The sequence below is a fragment of the Aquarana catesbeiana genome, linkage group LG04 (assembly GCF_042186555.1).
Source record: "Aquarana catesbeiana isolate 2022-GZ linkage group LG04, ASM4218655v1, whole genome shotgun sequence".
NCBI lineage: Eukaryota > Metazoa > Chordata > Amphibia > Anura > Ranidae > Aquarana > Aquarana catesbeiana.
In genome coordinates, this window is record NC_133327.1 from 394,856,644 (window position 1) to 394,873,309 (window position 16,666).

General features: G+C 42.4%; 1 protein-coding gene across 2 annotated transcripts in view; it reads right to left on the minus strand.

Annotated features, from left to right (window-relative positions):
- The window catches only part of LOC141140247 (A-kinase anchor protein 7-like), a 91,229-nt gene that overhangs the window by 34,192 nt on the left and 40,371 nt on the right, over nt 1-16,666 (minus strand). The window contains exon 7 of one of the 2 annotated variants that reach the window (XM_073627184.1): nt 2,859-3,003. The exons of the other annotated variant lie outside the window; for it this stretch is intronic. Within the exon in view, the coding sequence (XP_073483285.1) occupies nt 2,859-3,003 (145 nt within the window). The remainder of the gene's footprint in view (nt 1-2,858; nt 3,004-16,666) is intronic. 2 annotated transcript variants of the gene reach the window in all.

Here is a 16,666-nt window from a genome sequence, read left to right on the forward strand (position 1 = left end):
GCAGAAAGGCTTCACTGCCAGTTTTCCTTGCGACGAATGGCAACACCCCACAGCTGATCTGAAAATCGGCTGGGGTGCCGAAATCACGGCTCCCTGGACAGGTAAGTGTCCCTATATTAAAAGTCAGCAGCTACAGTATTTGTAGCTGCTGACTTTTATTTTTTTTTCCCCAGGCAGAACACCACTTTAAGAAATACTTATAGGTCTCCCCACCACACCCACCCTGAAAGGTGGCACACTCATGAGCTTGTCTCTCTGTCACTCTGCTAGGACTGCAAGTGGCTGATATAAAGTTAAATAAAAGATTGGCACCATATTGAACTTGAAATACATTTAAGGATATATTATTAATCAACATAGAACTGCATTAATCTGTGTGTCTTATTTGCTTGGAGTTTAGGTCTAAAGGAAACTTACACAAAGAGTAATTTACAGGGACTACCAATGCTGACCTCCATCTAAAAGTACTAGTTGTCTAGCTGTCTCTAGACATTTTGAGTGAATGACCTGGAATAAGAATGTAGCAAGTGAATATCTGATTTCCAAAACATACTGTCAAGAAGTTTAAACGATTAATCAAGACAGCAATAACAATTGCTGAATTACTTAATATACAACAGTGTCTTCAGCCTTCCAGGGTACAAATTAGCATAAAATAAATTTGTTAAATATAAACCACACTGACTTGATTAATTTCCTGAGTTCTCTTAAGTCTATGAAGAGATTTTTAACACAATAAAATTATCAATGAAATACCAATTTATTCACCATCAAGTCACTATCACATTATATATATATATACAGAACGTCTGATTTATCGCAATACATAAACATATAAATGTTGAGTCAACGGTATTCAGTACAACTATAGATTTAGGCCTAAGAACTTAGGGTAAATTATATTTCATTTTCATTTAGTATGTATCATCACCACTGTCTAAGAATACAATTTGGACTATACTGGTAGACAACAAGGTCCACCCCAGTCAGACCCTCCTCTCAAATTCCCTGCAGCAGAATGTAAGGCTCAAGCTTATGTCACTAACAAACAAAGCCCAACTGAATTTCTTGATTTCGTCAGTGGAGATGACACCAGTGATTCGGATTTAATGCCAGCAGTCTATCATACACAACGATGAAATACACATTCAGATAAATTCAGAATTGAGATAAAAATTTTGCAGGAGTGGTTATTAAACACCTTACCAGCAAAGATAATTGTGGTGGAATATAGGACCACACTCAGGGATTCATAAGGCAGCTTATGTGATGACCTGTAGAGAGTACACAAGGCTTCCAAGAGATTGACTGACTGATCAAGAGGATGTTTTGATCTAGAGAGCATGGGTGTCTAAGAAAGTGTCTTTCGATTGAAAGACTGTCCAGAAAGTAATGATCCTTTTCCTCTCTGATCTTTTCACTTTTATTCCCAAAATACCTTTAGAAAAGGAGTAGCCTAAAAGGTGTAGTTCAGAATATTTACACACATTCGCTTGAAGGCGTTGTTATTGATTCACCTAATGTTTACTTAGATGTTGACTATACCTGTCTACCAGATGGCGATCAAAGACCATGAATTCCTCTTTGAAGTCTCTGAAAATTGGATCTCCTCAGATCAACCCTATCTGGGACATTATATTTTTACCCATAGGTTAATTTTAGATATAACACCCTCATAATAGTAGGAATGGGGTTCCCTGTTGGATAATATAACCTGCGATGTTCATTTTTAATATACCTTAATTTCAATCAAGGGACATTTGCTAAAGATGCATGACGTATCCAGAGATCAATTTTGAGGTAGTAATAATATATAGCAGGGATATGCAATTAGCGGACCTCCAGCTGTGGTAAAACTACAAGTCCCATCATGCAACTGCCTCTGGGTGTCATGCTTGTGGCTGTCAGAGTCTTGCTATGCCTCATGGGACTTGTAGTTCTGCAACAGCTGGAGGTCCGCTAATTGCATATCCCTGATATATAATATATTAATAATATTATAGTAATAATAAGACATATTTTTTTTATTTTAAGTATTACAATATACTGTATATACACAGTGCCATAATTCTTGTCATAATTGGGTCCTTTATATAGAATGGTGCTCTGTATATAAAGAAAGAAATAGAAAAGTGTTTGAACACCTTATATTTATGTATATATTATTTTTTCCAATTGTGTCCCTGAAGTCTAAACAATTTTTTAAATTCAGAAATTGTTCTTAGTTAAAATAGTTAAATAAAATCAATTACACCTGAACTGACCTCTCCAGATTTTTTCCTCTACGGAGAAATTCACAGAAAGTTTAATTTTTTTGTATACCAACTCAGTTTGTTAGCCATTTTATGACAGAGAAACAACGAGAACAGCTGAACAGGCAAAGAGTATTGGAGTATCTTGCCAGCTAAATAAATACATTTTGTTTTTCTCAGTTATAAACTGGTTGGTGTCTGTTTGAACATCCAATATCGTCCCATTGTTCATCAGCATTGAGTGTCTTTGGTTGCAATTGAGCCTTTCTATATGTTTTTGGAAATCAGCCCTTCAAGGATCTTTAGTTTTCAGACTTGTAAACACCTGTTGTGTTGTTTTGGGTTCAAGTTAAGTCAGGCTGCATATTTTATTAATATTAATCAAATGAATAATTTTATACCAGAAAAACCCTGACAATACTGAAGCATTTTGAGCAGCCAAACAGCTCCAACTAGTTTTTCGGAAAAAAAAGGGCTCAACGATGTCCTTTTTACAGCAAATACTAGTTGCATTTTTCCAACAATTTTAATACAAGCAACTCAGTATTCTCCCTTGATAGATACCTAGCAGCATAGTATAAGATATAATACTGTAGTAGAATTTACCTATGAAGATGGAAGCCTCAGTGTGATAGTATCCATCAGGCTGTCTTGCCTTGTCCATTGAGCAAAGATCAAGTCTGGACACTGTTTCGTCTCCAAAATAATGTTTCCTGAATGTTCTGTACAAACTAGGGTAAATTATCACTCCCTAAAAAGAGAATAAATTAACATCACTCCATGTATCTTTAAAGTATGCAAATATATACACCGATCAGACATATCATTCTGACCACCCACCTAATTTTGAGTAGGTCGCTGTTTTGCCATCAAAACAGCCCTGACCCATTGAGACATCTGTAGTATGCTGTGGTATCTGGATCAAGCCATCAGTAGCAGATCTTTTGAGTCCTGTAAGTTGCGAGGTGAGCCCTCTATGGATCGGACTTGTTTTTCCAGCACAACTCACATATGGTTGATTGAATTGGTATTTGGAGAACTTGTAAGCCAGCACCTCGTAGAGACACCCAACTCTTCTATTGGGTCGGACTACATGGGCCAGCCTTTGCTCTCCACGTGCATCATGGAGCCTTGGCCACCCATCGCCCTGTTTTCCTTCCTTGGACCACTTTTTGGTAGGTACTGACTACTGAAGACCGGGAACATCCCCCAAGAGCTGCAGTTTTGGAGATGCTCTGACCCAGTCATCTAGCCATTACCAAAGTCAAATCCTTTTTTTCTGCCCATTTTTTCTGGTTTCAACACATCAAATTCATGAACAACATGTTCAGTTGCTGCCTAGTATATTCTGCCCACTTTCAGATACCCTTGTAACAAGATAATCAATGCTATTCACTTTACCTGTCCGTGGTCATAATGTGTTGTGGCTGATTGGTGTAGAAAACAAGTGGAAGTATATACATTACCATACACATAAGGAAGAGAAATACAAATTTATTTCTGACGTTACATGCTTTCTGAGGAAATGGTAGTCTTGTTTATCATTTGGGTACAGCCGTACACTAAACCTTGCTCTAACAATAAGCACATTGTAATTTAACTTCTACTTCAAGACCTTTTCAGCTGGAAGTGGTAAACATTTTCTCTCTGTTTAAAGGGTAGTAAACATTGCTTGGTGACGTACGAGGTACAAGGAATATCTCCTAAACGTGCACTGATATTCTCTGTTTCTACAGCTGGTGACATCTCCAGCACATGAGCACTTCGCTTTCAAGGGACGGCATACTGAGTGCGCATGTTTGGGAGTGACGTCATCAGGGCTTGGCCATTTAAACAGCCGGAGCCTAGGAATCTGGAAAAAGACCAGGTGAAGATGGAAGCCTTGTCAACGGTGACAACATGCTGCTGGAGGGCTTCGTTTTAAGGTAAGTTTTTCATAATGTGCTAGTATGCGATGCATACTAGCACATTATACCATTGACTTGCAGAGGGCTGGACTTTTTTTTTTTTTTTTTTGCACAGAGTTTACTACCGCTTTAAGTCTGTTAAGTCTTGGCTTACACCTCTTCTTTTTGTCTCATCCTTGTTTCCTTGCCATATTTTACCCTTTTGCTGCCAAAGCTGTTTTTGCTTTTCAACACCTTAAAATGCATATTTTAGGCCTCAAGATAAGTTAAAACTGCAAACCATCTATGTTTTCTAAAAGCAGAGACCCTTAAGAATTAAATGTTGGAAAACTACTCAAAAATACCCACTACTCCCAAGGGAATAAAGCATCCAAACTCCTAGCTGCACAACTGAAATCCAGACAAGCTAAACAAGCCATTCCATGTTTACTAAAACCTGGCTCTAATTCCAAAACCCTACCCCAAAAGATATTGAAAACTCTTTCTGAGACTATTACCAGGCTCTCTATAACCTGCAAAAAAGATGGGTTAACCACCCAACCCACAGCGGAGGCCATACACACCTATCTAGCCTCCCTTCATCTTCCATCTTAAGACGCAGACAATCTGAGTGTGCTTAATTCCCCAATAACTCAGCATGAAATCACCAAAGTGATTCAATCTTTGCCTAATAAGTCACCAGGAGCGGATGGGCTATCCCCAGAATACTATAAATCCTTCCAAGAAGTGCTAGTCCCACACCTACAAAAAAGTATTTCAAGCTGCTGCAACCTGCGGATCCTTTCCTGACAAAATGCTAAAAGCTGTCATTGTCATATTGCCAAAACCAGGTAAGGAGTCAGTATACCCACAAAATGTTTGCCCCATTTCACTCCTTAACACGGATCTAAAGTTATTTGCAATGCAAGCAATGGGGGGGAAAAGCGAACTTAGGACTTTAATTGGGACGCAAGTGAAAGTTTGCGCCCCCATCCTTAATATCATGAAAAAGAGGGGGGGGGGGGTTGAGACTTTGAATGAGGTGCGCATGATGCAGCCCAATCACACTCACAGAGGTACAAACATATGTATGTTTATTAAGGACCAATGATCAACATGGCATAAAAACGCATTGCATGCATTAGACATAAAATAATCGCATATAGACAATAAATCTATGTATATACAACCATGGGACATGGCTAGGTACAATTAAGCATCTTAATCCCCCAAACAAGATAAAAGTCGTGTGAAGTAAAAGCATCTGAAAATTGGTCAACGTGTTTGATGCACTTCAATCCACTCTTCAGGAGCCAGATGCATTTAAATTCTATAAAAGATGTATAAAAAGCAATATAGTTTCATGGGTATAACAAAATCAGCAGAAAAAGGGGGAAATTTGGGCATAATGGGCCATGCCAAAAAAGGTTACTCACATGATAGCCAAAACTGGGACCGTGCAACAAAACAAAGCCAGGGGTGAGCCATGGAGCCTGACCCGGGAGCTGAGAGGGGGACCTCAACGAGGAACACCGGACCGCACACACCAACACCCCGCAGTGGAGGGGACTAATATAATGTAGGAGATATATAAAATGTATCTATGATGATACAAGTAACAAAAAACGAAATAATATAAGCTGCGGATATCACCAAGGTGATTGAAAAAAGCACCCTGAAGATTACCTTGAAGAGTACATATGATGTTTGAAGCCACATAGATAGGAGGGGATCAGGGTGTGCATAGGTTGTATCAGCACCGTCTCTGAATACCATGAAGCAGGGAGTGAGATGCAGCCCCAGCATGGAAAGCCAGCTCCCCCTCAGCGTCACGCAGGCACGACACAGTGGAGCAAAACCTCGGCAAACGCCAGAGAAGCTCACCACATGTCAGCCCAGCTGATATACCGGACGTCTGTGTGTGCGACGCCCAACCAAGGAAGTCACATGCACAGTGCCCGGGGCGTGGCGCCGATGCACGGTGGAAAGATCCGCCCTGCCACCCACCCCCAACCCTGTGGAGGGGAGGTAGGAGGGCGGACACTAGCATGCATCGCAGCTCCCGGGAAACAGGACATCTGCCCACCCACCGACAATAAGTCGCACAGACCCAGTCTGGCCACAGGGAGTAAAACATGTATGAAGTGGTGAAAGATCAAAGTATGTGAACTGTCAGTGCAATGAACGTTCCATATAAAGCATGCTGAATTACGTCCGGACCCGGTAGGAATCCGCCATATAAAGTCCCCTGCACTGCGGGGTGTTGGTGTGTGCGGTCCGGTGTTCCTCGTTGAGGTCCCCCTCTCAGCTCCCGGGCCAGGCTCCATGGCTCACCCCTGGCTTTGTTTTGTCGCACGGTCCCAGTTTTGGCTATCATGTGAGTAACCATTTTTAGCATGATCCATTATGCCCAAATTTCCCCCTTTTTCTGCTGATTTTGTTAGACCCATGAAACTATATTGCTTTTTATACATCTTTTTTAGAATTTAGATGCATCTGGCTCCTGAAGAGTGGATTGAAGTCCATGAAACGCAGCGTCGGGCCTACCTTTGATGCATCAAACACACATTGACCAATTTTCAGATGTTTTTTACTTCACATGACTTTTATCTTGTTTGGGGGATTAAGATGCATAATTGTACCTACCCATGTGTCATGGTTGTATATACATAGATTTATTGTCTATATGCGATTATTTATGTCTGATGCATGCAATGCGTTTTTATGCCATGTTGATCATTGGTCCTTAATAAACATACATATGTTTGTACCTCTGTGAGTGTGATTGGGCTGCATCGTGCGCACCTCATTCAAAGTCCCAACCTCCCCGCCTCTTTTTTTTTTTAAAGTTATTTGCAAAAGCGATAACAAACCACCTTGCTGATATCACCCCCTCACTAATTAATGAAGACCAGGTAGCGTTTGTAAAAGGTCACCAAGCCCCAGACAGCACTAGAAGAATGAGACCTTCTCACAATAATGGAAACCCCAAAAATAAACCTGCTGCCTTCTTAACATTAGATGCTGAGAAGGCCTTTGACTGGGTGCACTGGGGATAAAGAAAAATTCCACGTTTTTGGCATAAAGGGATCTATATTTACAGCAATCTCAGCGCTCTAGTCAGGATCCTCAGGCCAAATATATACGTCAAATGATCTATGGGGGGGTGTGGCCTAGCCACTGCTGAAGATGGCTGCTTGAATCCTCAGCTCCGCTCCTCCACAGCACAGAAAAGCAATTCCAGCCTCCTCATACCCAGCTTACATCCTCCAGAATGGAGGGTTATACTCTGGGCATCCCCCGCACTATGACCCGAAAGAAATTACATAACCAGGGATCCCACAGGCTCCTGTATTTCTAAATGCAGCCTACACAGCAGGGGAACCAACATGGCGCCAGCCGGGAGCGAGGAGACACGGATCGCCGGCTGGAACTGGGGGATGCAGATGCAGCTACTCCCTCTGACATGGAGGTAGCGGCAGATCGCCTTCCTGAGCACACCAGCTCTCCAGGGGATAGAGGTAAGAGACTGGCTGACTCTCCCACTCACTCCCCTGACAAACAGCCACCTATGAAGAAACAATATGGCGCTGGGACCTGTAGTTCCATGGCAGACATACCACTCATACAGCCCCTTGCAGCATACCCTACCATGATAATTCTGCAGCAGAACACTCTCTCAAGGCCATGCTATTATCGCTACAGGCTGATCTTCACAGGGAGTTGAAAATATCCATTAATTACCTACAAGACAGAGTTAGCTCAGTAGAAGAATGAGCAGCATCTCTCTGAAGCCACTAAAGCATATAATGCTATTGTGGACATACAGGACGACCAAGCCAATACTATCCACATGCTCTGCGTAAAAATCGCAGACCTTGAAGATCGCTCGCGACGACGGAACAATATTAAAATTAGGGGGGTCACCAAATCCCTTGCCATCCCTGAAATAGTACCACACCTACACCAGCTTTTTCGTAAACTTATTCCAGGGCTAACAATGAAGGACATGCTTATTGACCACGGGCACAGGATCCATAAACCACAATACTTGCCAGCTTCTGTCCCCAGAGACATTCTAGCAAGAATACACTTTTTTCACGTCAAAGAAGATATAATGCGCGCGGCAAGGTCCCTGCGCTCTTTGCCGGAATCCTTTACCAAAATATTGCTCTACAACGACATTTCTGCTGCTACCTCCCAAGCACGTATGGTCTTTGCTCACCTCTCTATTGTATGAGCATAAAATCGCCTACAAATGGGGCTCTCACAAAGCTATTAGTAACCTACCGCAATCAGCAGGTCACCATGTTGACCCCTAAGGAAGATGTCAAACAGCTCAACAATTGGGGTTTAACCCCACAAGCCCACCCTGAACAAGAGACCATCATCTAAAATCCACAATCCTTACAATTCACAACTTCCGCCATGACTATAGTATACCCACATATCTGTCACTCTCTACCATAGACATAAATACCTAAGGCTGGATACTACCTTTGTTGAGTTCTGACGAAGTTCCGGCCCCTCGGAACGAAACATGTAAACTCCACGCTGGGACGAGTACCCCTGTCTCTCTACCTACCGTAGCTCAACCCTATTGACAATAAGGACCTAATGACCTTAGTTGCGATGCACAAGCCTGAAGAAAAACTTCTGCCTGGATGATTATTTTACAACTACCTTCTGTCTGACTCCCTATCATTCCCCAAAGGATTTTGGAAGAGAGGATTGGTGATGGGACATTGTGAACATTGGCTATATAAAAACTCCCGCAGGAGAACTACAAATGCCCTCCCTCTATTTTCAATACACTGTGCTAACAGAAGGGCAAACAAGGAAACAACCAACGGAAAAGGAACAGCTTTTCTGAACATCTAATCATTGGATATACATATACAGATCGATCTCGACTCAAGGTTTAACGATCTTTGTAGAATCACCGGATTTGTGAGTAACCCATACTAAGAGATTACCTGCAGGCTGCAGGAACCCTGTTTGTGGTTACATTCAATGTATCTGTGAGGACTGTTCCATTCTTATTTAAATATTTACGAACATTGTTTCATATCTTATAATACTCTGATATTGCTGCACAGTGTTTTGCTTAGTTCTTTTTCAATGTGGGGAGAGCAGGAGCCAATATTACATATACAGATGTATATTGAAATACCAAGGATTACTATTATTTTGGCTGGCAATTGGAGACGATTGGTCATACACTGACAGATTGATTCCAATCTAATCTTGAGAACCACCGGATCAGTGGGTGACCCATACTAAGAGATTACCTGCAGGTTGCAGGAACCCTGTTTGTGGTTACATTCAATGTATCTGTGAGGACTGTTCCATTCTTATTTAAATATTTACGAACATTGTTTCATATCTAGTAATTCTCTGAGATTGCTGCACAGTGTTTTGCTCAGTTCGTTCTCAATGTGGGGAGAGCAGGAGCCAATATTACATATACAGATGTATATTGAAATTCCAAGGATTACTATCATTTTGGCTGGCAATTGGAGATGATTGGCCATACACTGATAGATGGACTTCAATCTAATCTTGAGAAAAGTATAAATCAGTGACTGTCAAGCTACTATACAAGCTATATGTGTGTACTAAGGATTATTCATGAGAATTACCTGCAGGCTGTGGGAATAGTCTCAGATTTATAAAATAGGCAATTAGTACTACTGCTGAGAATTAAATAGCTTGTCATTGCATACAGCCCTTGGAGTATTTGAATACGTGTCCTCTTCTTCAACTACACACTACCCAACAGAATAGACTATTAACAGGATGTATCATACATGCATTCAACTACTTGACTGACTGACGACGGGGAGTCTCTCGGGTGGACATCATCCAGTGTATCTCAGGCTGTGCCCTATTTCAGTGTGGGACAGCGACATACAACCAGCTTTTCTGGGAACACACTGCCCCACATTAGGAGTTATTAGACCCCCCTTTTCTCTCTTTTTTGGGGGTTTTTCCCTCTGGCCAAATTATAGGGGGACATAGAGATTGGTGTTTTTTCTATGTATTATGCTTTTTTAGGTAAATAAACAATTGTAGTTTAACTCATGTAGGTGTGTGGAGATCTTTTTTTTTTTTTTTTTTTCAGTGTTGATGTAGTCTAATTTTTGATCACACCTCCCGAAATTCATTTGGTGAGTGCTACTATCTTGAATAGGCAGGATTCCCATCTGTGCTCTCTTTTTGTATACACTTACAATAGTCTCCCTGAATGCTAAGGGCCTCAACAGCCCCTTCAAGCGCTCACTTCTTTGGAGAAAGGCTATTTCCCAGAAGGCAGACATCCTCTGCATTCAAGAGACGCACTTTTCAGAATATAAACACCCGCCCCAATGTTCCCACAAAATGTTTCCGCACTGCTTCCAAGCACGGCTGACAAGAAAGCGAGGGGAGTAATGATCGCAGTGCGATCCTCGCTATCCTTTACTCTCACTCATATTGATCAGGGCTCCTCATATTGATCAGGTACTGTAGATACTTGATTTTATCAGCCACCTTCAATAATCATGCTCTTATCATTGTGAATATTTATGCCCAACACCCACCAGAAATCCTTTTATAAGAATATACTGAAAAAATCCAACACTACCCTAGAGACCAAGTTATACTTTGTGGCGACTTTAACAAAGTTATAGATGTCCAGATGGATTCATCTAATACAAAATGTAGGAAGTCCAGAGCTCTATCCTCACTGCTCTCCATTGAAGATCTGTATGACTCTTGGAGGTGTCAACATGGTACTGAGAAGGACTACTCTTTCTACTCAAACACCCAAAGGTTGTACTCAAGGATCGACCTGTTCTTGGCATCCAAAGACCTACTGCAAAAAATCACCAGATCCACAATTGGACTTATCACATGATCGGACCATGCTCCAATAACCATCACTATTTCTACCTCCCCCTCTACTCCCAGACATACTAAGTGGCATATGAATTCTTAAATCCCCAGTGCTGCGGAAGCTCAAGAACAGGTCTGAGATATCCTCTTATTTTACCATCAATACGGGCACAGTTAGCAACCCTACTGTACTCTGGAATGCCCACAAATCCGTCATACGGGGAACTTTATTGAAGTTGGGCGCACAGGAAAAGAAAAAGAAAAGCTTTATTTCTAATACCATACTCGATCGCATTCGGGAGCTCAAATCACTAAATAAACGAAACCCCTTCCAACCTAACTCTGAGGAATTGAGAAAACTGAGGAATGACCTCAGCTCCCATTTGCAGAAAGGATATGACTTTTACCTTAAGCGATTTCCCTTGACCTGGTACTCTAAGGGAAATAAAGCTGGGAAATTCCTAGCCCAGCAGTATAAACGTAGAGCTGCACAAACTAGAATCCCATTCCTTCTCAACGAGCAAGGACATACAGTATCTCACAAAAGTGAAAACACCCCTCACATTTTTGTAAATATTTTATTCTATCTTTTCATGTGACAACACTGAAGAAATTACACTTTGCTACAATGTAAAGTAGTGAGTGTACAGCTTGTATAACAGTGTAAATTTGCTGTCCCCTCAAAATAACTTAACAAACATCCATTAATGTCTAAACCGCTGACAACAAAAGTGAGTACACCCCAATGAAAATGTCCAAATTGGGGCCAATTGGCCACTTTCCCTCCCCGATGTCATGTGACTTGTTAGTTTTACAAGGTCACAGGTGTGAATGGGGAGCAGGTGTGTTAAATTTGGTGTTATCGTTCTCACTCTCTCATGTTGGTCACTGGAAGTTCAACATGGCACCTCATGGCAAAGAACTCTCTGAAAAAAAGAATTGTTGCTCTACATAAATATGGCCTAGGCTATAAGAAGATTGCCAAGACCCTGAAACTGAGCTGCAGCACGGTGGCCAAGACAATACAGCGGTTTAGCAGGACAGGTTCCAGTCAGAACAGGCCTCGCCATGGTCAAAGAAAGAAGTTGAGTGCACTGCTCAACGTCATATCCAGAGGTTGTCTTTGGGAAATAGACGTATGAGTGCTGCCAGCATTGCTGCAGAGGTTGAAGGGCTGGGGGGTCAGTCTTTCAGTGCTCAGACCATACGCCGCATGCGGTATCAAATTGGTCTGCATGGCTGTCATCCCAGAAGGAAGCCTCTTCTAAAGATGATGCACAAGAAAGCCCGCAAACAGTTTGCTGAAGACAAGCAGACACGGATTACTGGAACCAATTTCTGTGGTCTGATGCAACCAAGATAAACCTATTTGGTTCAGATGGTGTCAAGCGTGTGTCGCAGCAACCAGGTGGGGAGTACAAAGACAAGTGTGTCAAGCATGGTGGTGGGAGTGTCATGGTCTGGGGATGCATGAGTGCTGCCAGCACTGGGGAGCTACAGTTCATTGAGGGAACCATGAATGCCGAAATGTACTGCGACAGCAGAGCATGATCCCCTCCCTTCGGAGACTGGGCCACAGGGCAGTATTCCAACATGATAACGACTCCAAACACACCTCCAAGATGACCACTGCCTTGCTAAAGAAGCTGAGGGTAAAGGTGATGGACTGGCCAAGCATGTCTCCAGACCTAAACCCTATTGAGCATCTGTGGGGCAACCTCAAACGGAAGGTGGAGAAACACAAGGTCTCTAACATACACCAGCTCCGTGATGTTGTCATGGAGGAGTGGAAGAGGACTCCTTTGGCAACCTGTGAAGCTCTGGTGAACTCCATGCCCAAGAGGGTTAAGGCAGTGCTGGAAAATAAGAGTGGCCACACAAAATATTGACACTTTGGGCCCAATTTGGACATTTTCACTTAGGGGTGTACTCACCTTTGTTGCCAGCGGTTTAGACATTAATGGATGTGTGTTGAGTTATTTTTAAGGGACATCAAATTTACACTGTTATACAAGCTGTACACTCACTAATTTACATTGTAGCAAAGTATCATTTCTTCAGTGTTGTCACATGAAAAGATAGCATCAAATATTTACAAAAATGTGAGGGGTGTACTCACTTTTGTGAGATACTGTAAATTAACAAATCCAAAAGACATAGCTAATGCATTTAGCTCCTTCTATTCTAAACTCTGTAATTTGTCACTCTCCCCATCTGAGCCCCATCCTACTCAGCAGATGTTACAGGAATTCCTTGCACCCCTCCAACTCCCATCAGTTTCCTCGTCCCAGCTTGCTTCTCTATCCCAACCGTTTTCCACCCAAGAGTTTCTCAAAGCTATCACAGATCTCCCTTCACACAAACCCCCGGGACCAGACGGTTTTGTAAATGAATATTAGAAAACATATGCTGACCAATTAATACCCCACCTATGTAACGTTTTTAACAGATTTCTTTCTACTGGGGAGATACCGTCAGAATCCCTGGAAGTGGTAATAACCACTATCCATAAATTGGATAAACCCTTCCAAGACCCCACTATCTATCGCCCAATATCCCTGCTCAACACTGATCTTAAGCTTTACACAAAAGTATTAGCTACCCATTTAGCAACCTATATGCCCAATCTCGTCCATCCGGGCCGAGTAGGTTTCATTGCTTTCAGGCTGGCCTTTAGATGGGACTCGCAGATTTATAGATCTAATTCAATGAGCAGAGCATCAACACACGCCTTCTCTGATGATCTCTTTAGATACAGAGAAGGCGTTGGACCTCACACAAGATCAGCTATGCAACCCTAGACAGCTTTTACAACCATCTCTCCCTTTTCCTGGGCTCCCAACTCATTCATGCACTACCTGGGTATTCAGCTAACCTCCCCTTCTGCTGTGCTTCTGCGTACTAACATTATTCTGTTGGGCCAAAAACTACAGGAAACAGTCAAAACACTCCTCTCGGTCAATGCCTCCTGGGCAGGGCATATAGCCCTATCCAAGTTATTTCTACTACCGCACATCTTGTACTTCTTCAGGATTCTGCCAATACCAATTCTGCAAACAGATATTGCCACACTTCAAAAGACCAATTAATCACTTTATCTGGACTGCACACAAACCACATATCAAATCCTCTCTACTCAACACTCCCAAGGCCTATGAGGGTCTTGGATTCCCTGATCTTAGGACTTACTACAAGGCAATTATACTGGACCAAACTAAAAAACTATGGAATATGGACTCTTTGCAACCTTGGACCCAGATTGAAACTGGGGCTATAACCCAGAACCCCTCAGCAATTTTAGCTGCCGTATGGATGGGATACCACCCGTCTCGCTTTTATCTTCCAACAGTTAATGCTACAATAACCACATGGAGATCAATAATTCAAGCAGTACAGCAACTTCCAGTATTAGCCATGTCTCTGCTATCCCCGGACTTACCCTTAGAAAACTGGGCCACACAAGGTCTCCAAAAGATTGGTGATCTATTTCAGCAAAATCATCTCCTGCCCTTCAACAAGCTAAAGGACCGCTTTGATATCCCTAATAGAGACTTTTATTTATATCTAAGAATCCACCATATTCTCACAACCATCCCAACTTCACACACAACACCCTCACCAGGGACATTTTGCATTTCTTCGTGCGACCCAAGGACAAAGTTTGTGGAATATCCTACCTTTTATAGGTTACTACTAAAGCCTAATCAGGAGGTGCACTCGCCATCCTTTGCTTACTGGGAATTCACGCTACAAATTCGGATCCCTCCCCACTCTTGGTACCAAGCAACACGTACAGTATCTCACAAAAGTACACTCCTCACATTTTTGTAAATATTTTATTATATCTTTTCATGTGACAACGCTAAAGAAATGACACTTTTCTACAATGTAAAGTAGTGAGTGTACAGCTTGTATAACAGTGTACATTTGCTATCCCCTCAAAATAACTCAACACACAGCCATTAATGTCTAAACCGCTGGCAACAAAAGTGAGTACACCCCTAAGTGAAAATGTCCAAATTGGGCCCAAAGTGTCAATATTTTGTGTGGCCACCATTATTTTCCAGCACTGCTTTAACCCTCTTAGGCATGAAGTTCACCAGAGCTTCATGGGTTGCCAGTCCACTTCCACTTCTCCATGATGACATCACAGAGCTGGTGGATGTTAGAGACCTTGCGCTCATCCACCTTCCATTTGAGGATGCCCCACAGATGCTCAATAGGGTTTAGGTCTGGAGACATGCTTGGCCAGTCCATCACCATTACCCTCAGCTTCTTTAGCAAGGCAGTGGTCATCTTGGAGGTGTGTTTGGGGTCATTATCTTGTTGGAATACTGCCCTGCAGCCCAGTTTCCGAAGGGAGGGGATCATGCTCTGCTTCAGTATGTCACAGTACATGTTGGCATTCATGGTTCCCTCAATGAACTGTAGCTCCCCAGTGCTGGCAGCACTCATGCAGCCCCAGACCATGACACTCCCACCACCATGCTTGACTGTAGGCAACACACACTTGTCTTTGTACTCCTCACCAGGTTGCCCCCACACATGCTTGACACCATCTGAACCAAATAAGTTTATCTTGGTCTCATCAGACCACAGGACATGGTTCCAGTGATCCATGTCCTTTGTCTGCTTGTCTATAGCAAACTGTTTGCGGACTTTCTTGTGCATCATCTTTAGAAGTGGCTTTCTTCTGGGACGACAGCCATGCAGACCAATTTGATGCAGTGTGTGGCATATGGTCAGAGCACTGACAGGCTGACCCCCCACCTCTTCAACCTCTGCAGCAATGCTGGCAGCACTAATACGTCTATTTCCCAAAGACAACCTCTGGATATGACGCTGAGCACATGCATTTAACTTCTTTGGTTGGCCATGGCAAGGCCTGTTCTAAGTGGAACCTGTTAAACCACTGTATGGTCTTGGCCACCGTGCTGCAGCTCAGTTTCAGGGTCTTGGCAATCTTCTTATAGCCTAGGCTATCTTTATATAGAGCAACAATTCTTTTTTCAGATCCTCAGAGTTATTTGCCATGAGGTGCCATGTTGAACTTCCAGTAACCAGCATGAGAGAGTGAGAGCAATAACATCAAATTAAACACACCTGCTCCCCATTCACACCTGAGACCTTGTAACACTAACGAGTCACATGACACCGGGCAGGGAAAATGACTAATTGGGCCCAATTTGGACATTTTAACTTAGGGGTGTACTTACTTTTGTTGCCAGTGGTCTAGACAATAATGGCTGTGTGTTGAGTTATTTTGAGGGGACAGCAAATTTACACTGTTATACAAGCTGTACACTTACTACTTTACATGGTAGCAAAGTGTCATTTATTCAGTGTTGTCACATGAAAAGATATAATAAAATATTTACAAAATTGTGAGGGGTGTACTCACTTTTCAGAGATACTGTACCTCTACCATTTATTCTAGGAACATTTCCCACTGGGAAACACTAATGAAAATATGAGATAGCATATCCGCCCTTATTCGAGACGTCACTAACTCCCAATGTACCTTAACCCCCTAGATGGCTCTCTTTGGTCTTGGCCTCTCTAACTGGCCCCTAAATAATCATCCTATCATCACTCATATATTAACTGCTGCCCAACTCTCTATCGCCCGTTCCTGGAAACAGGTTGATGCAC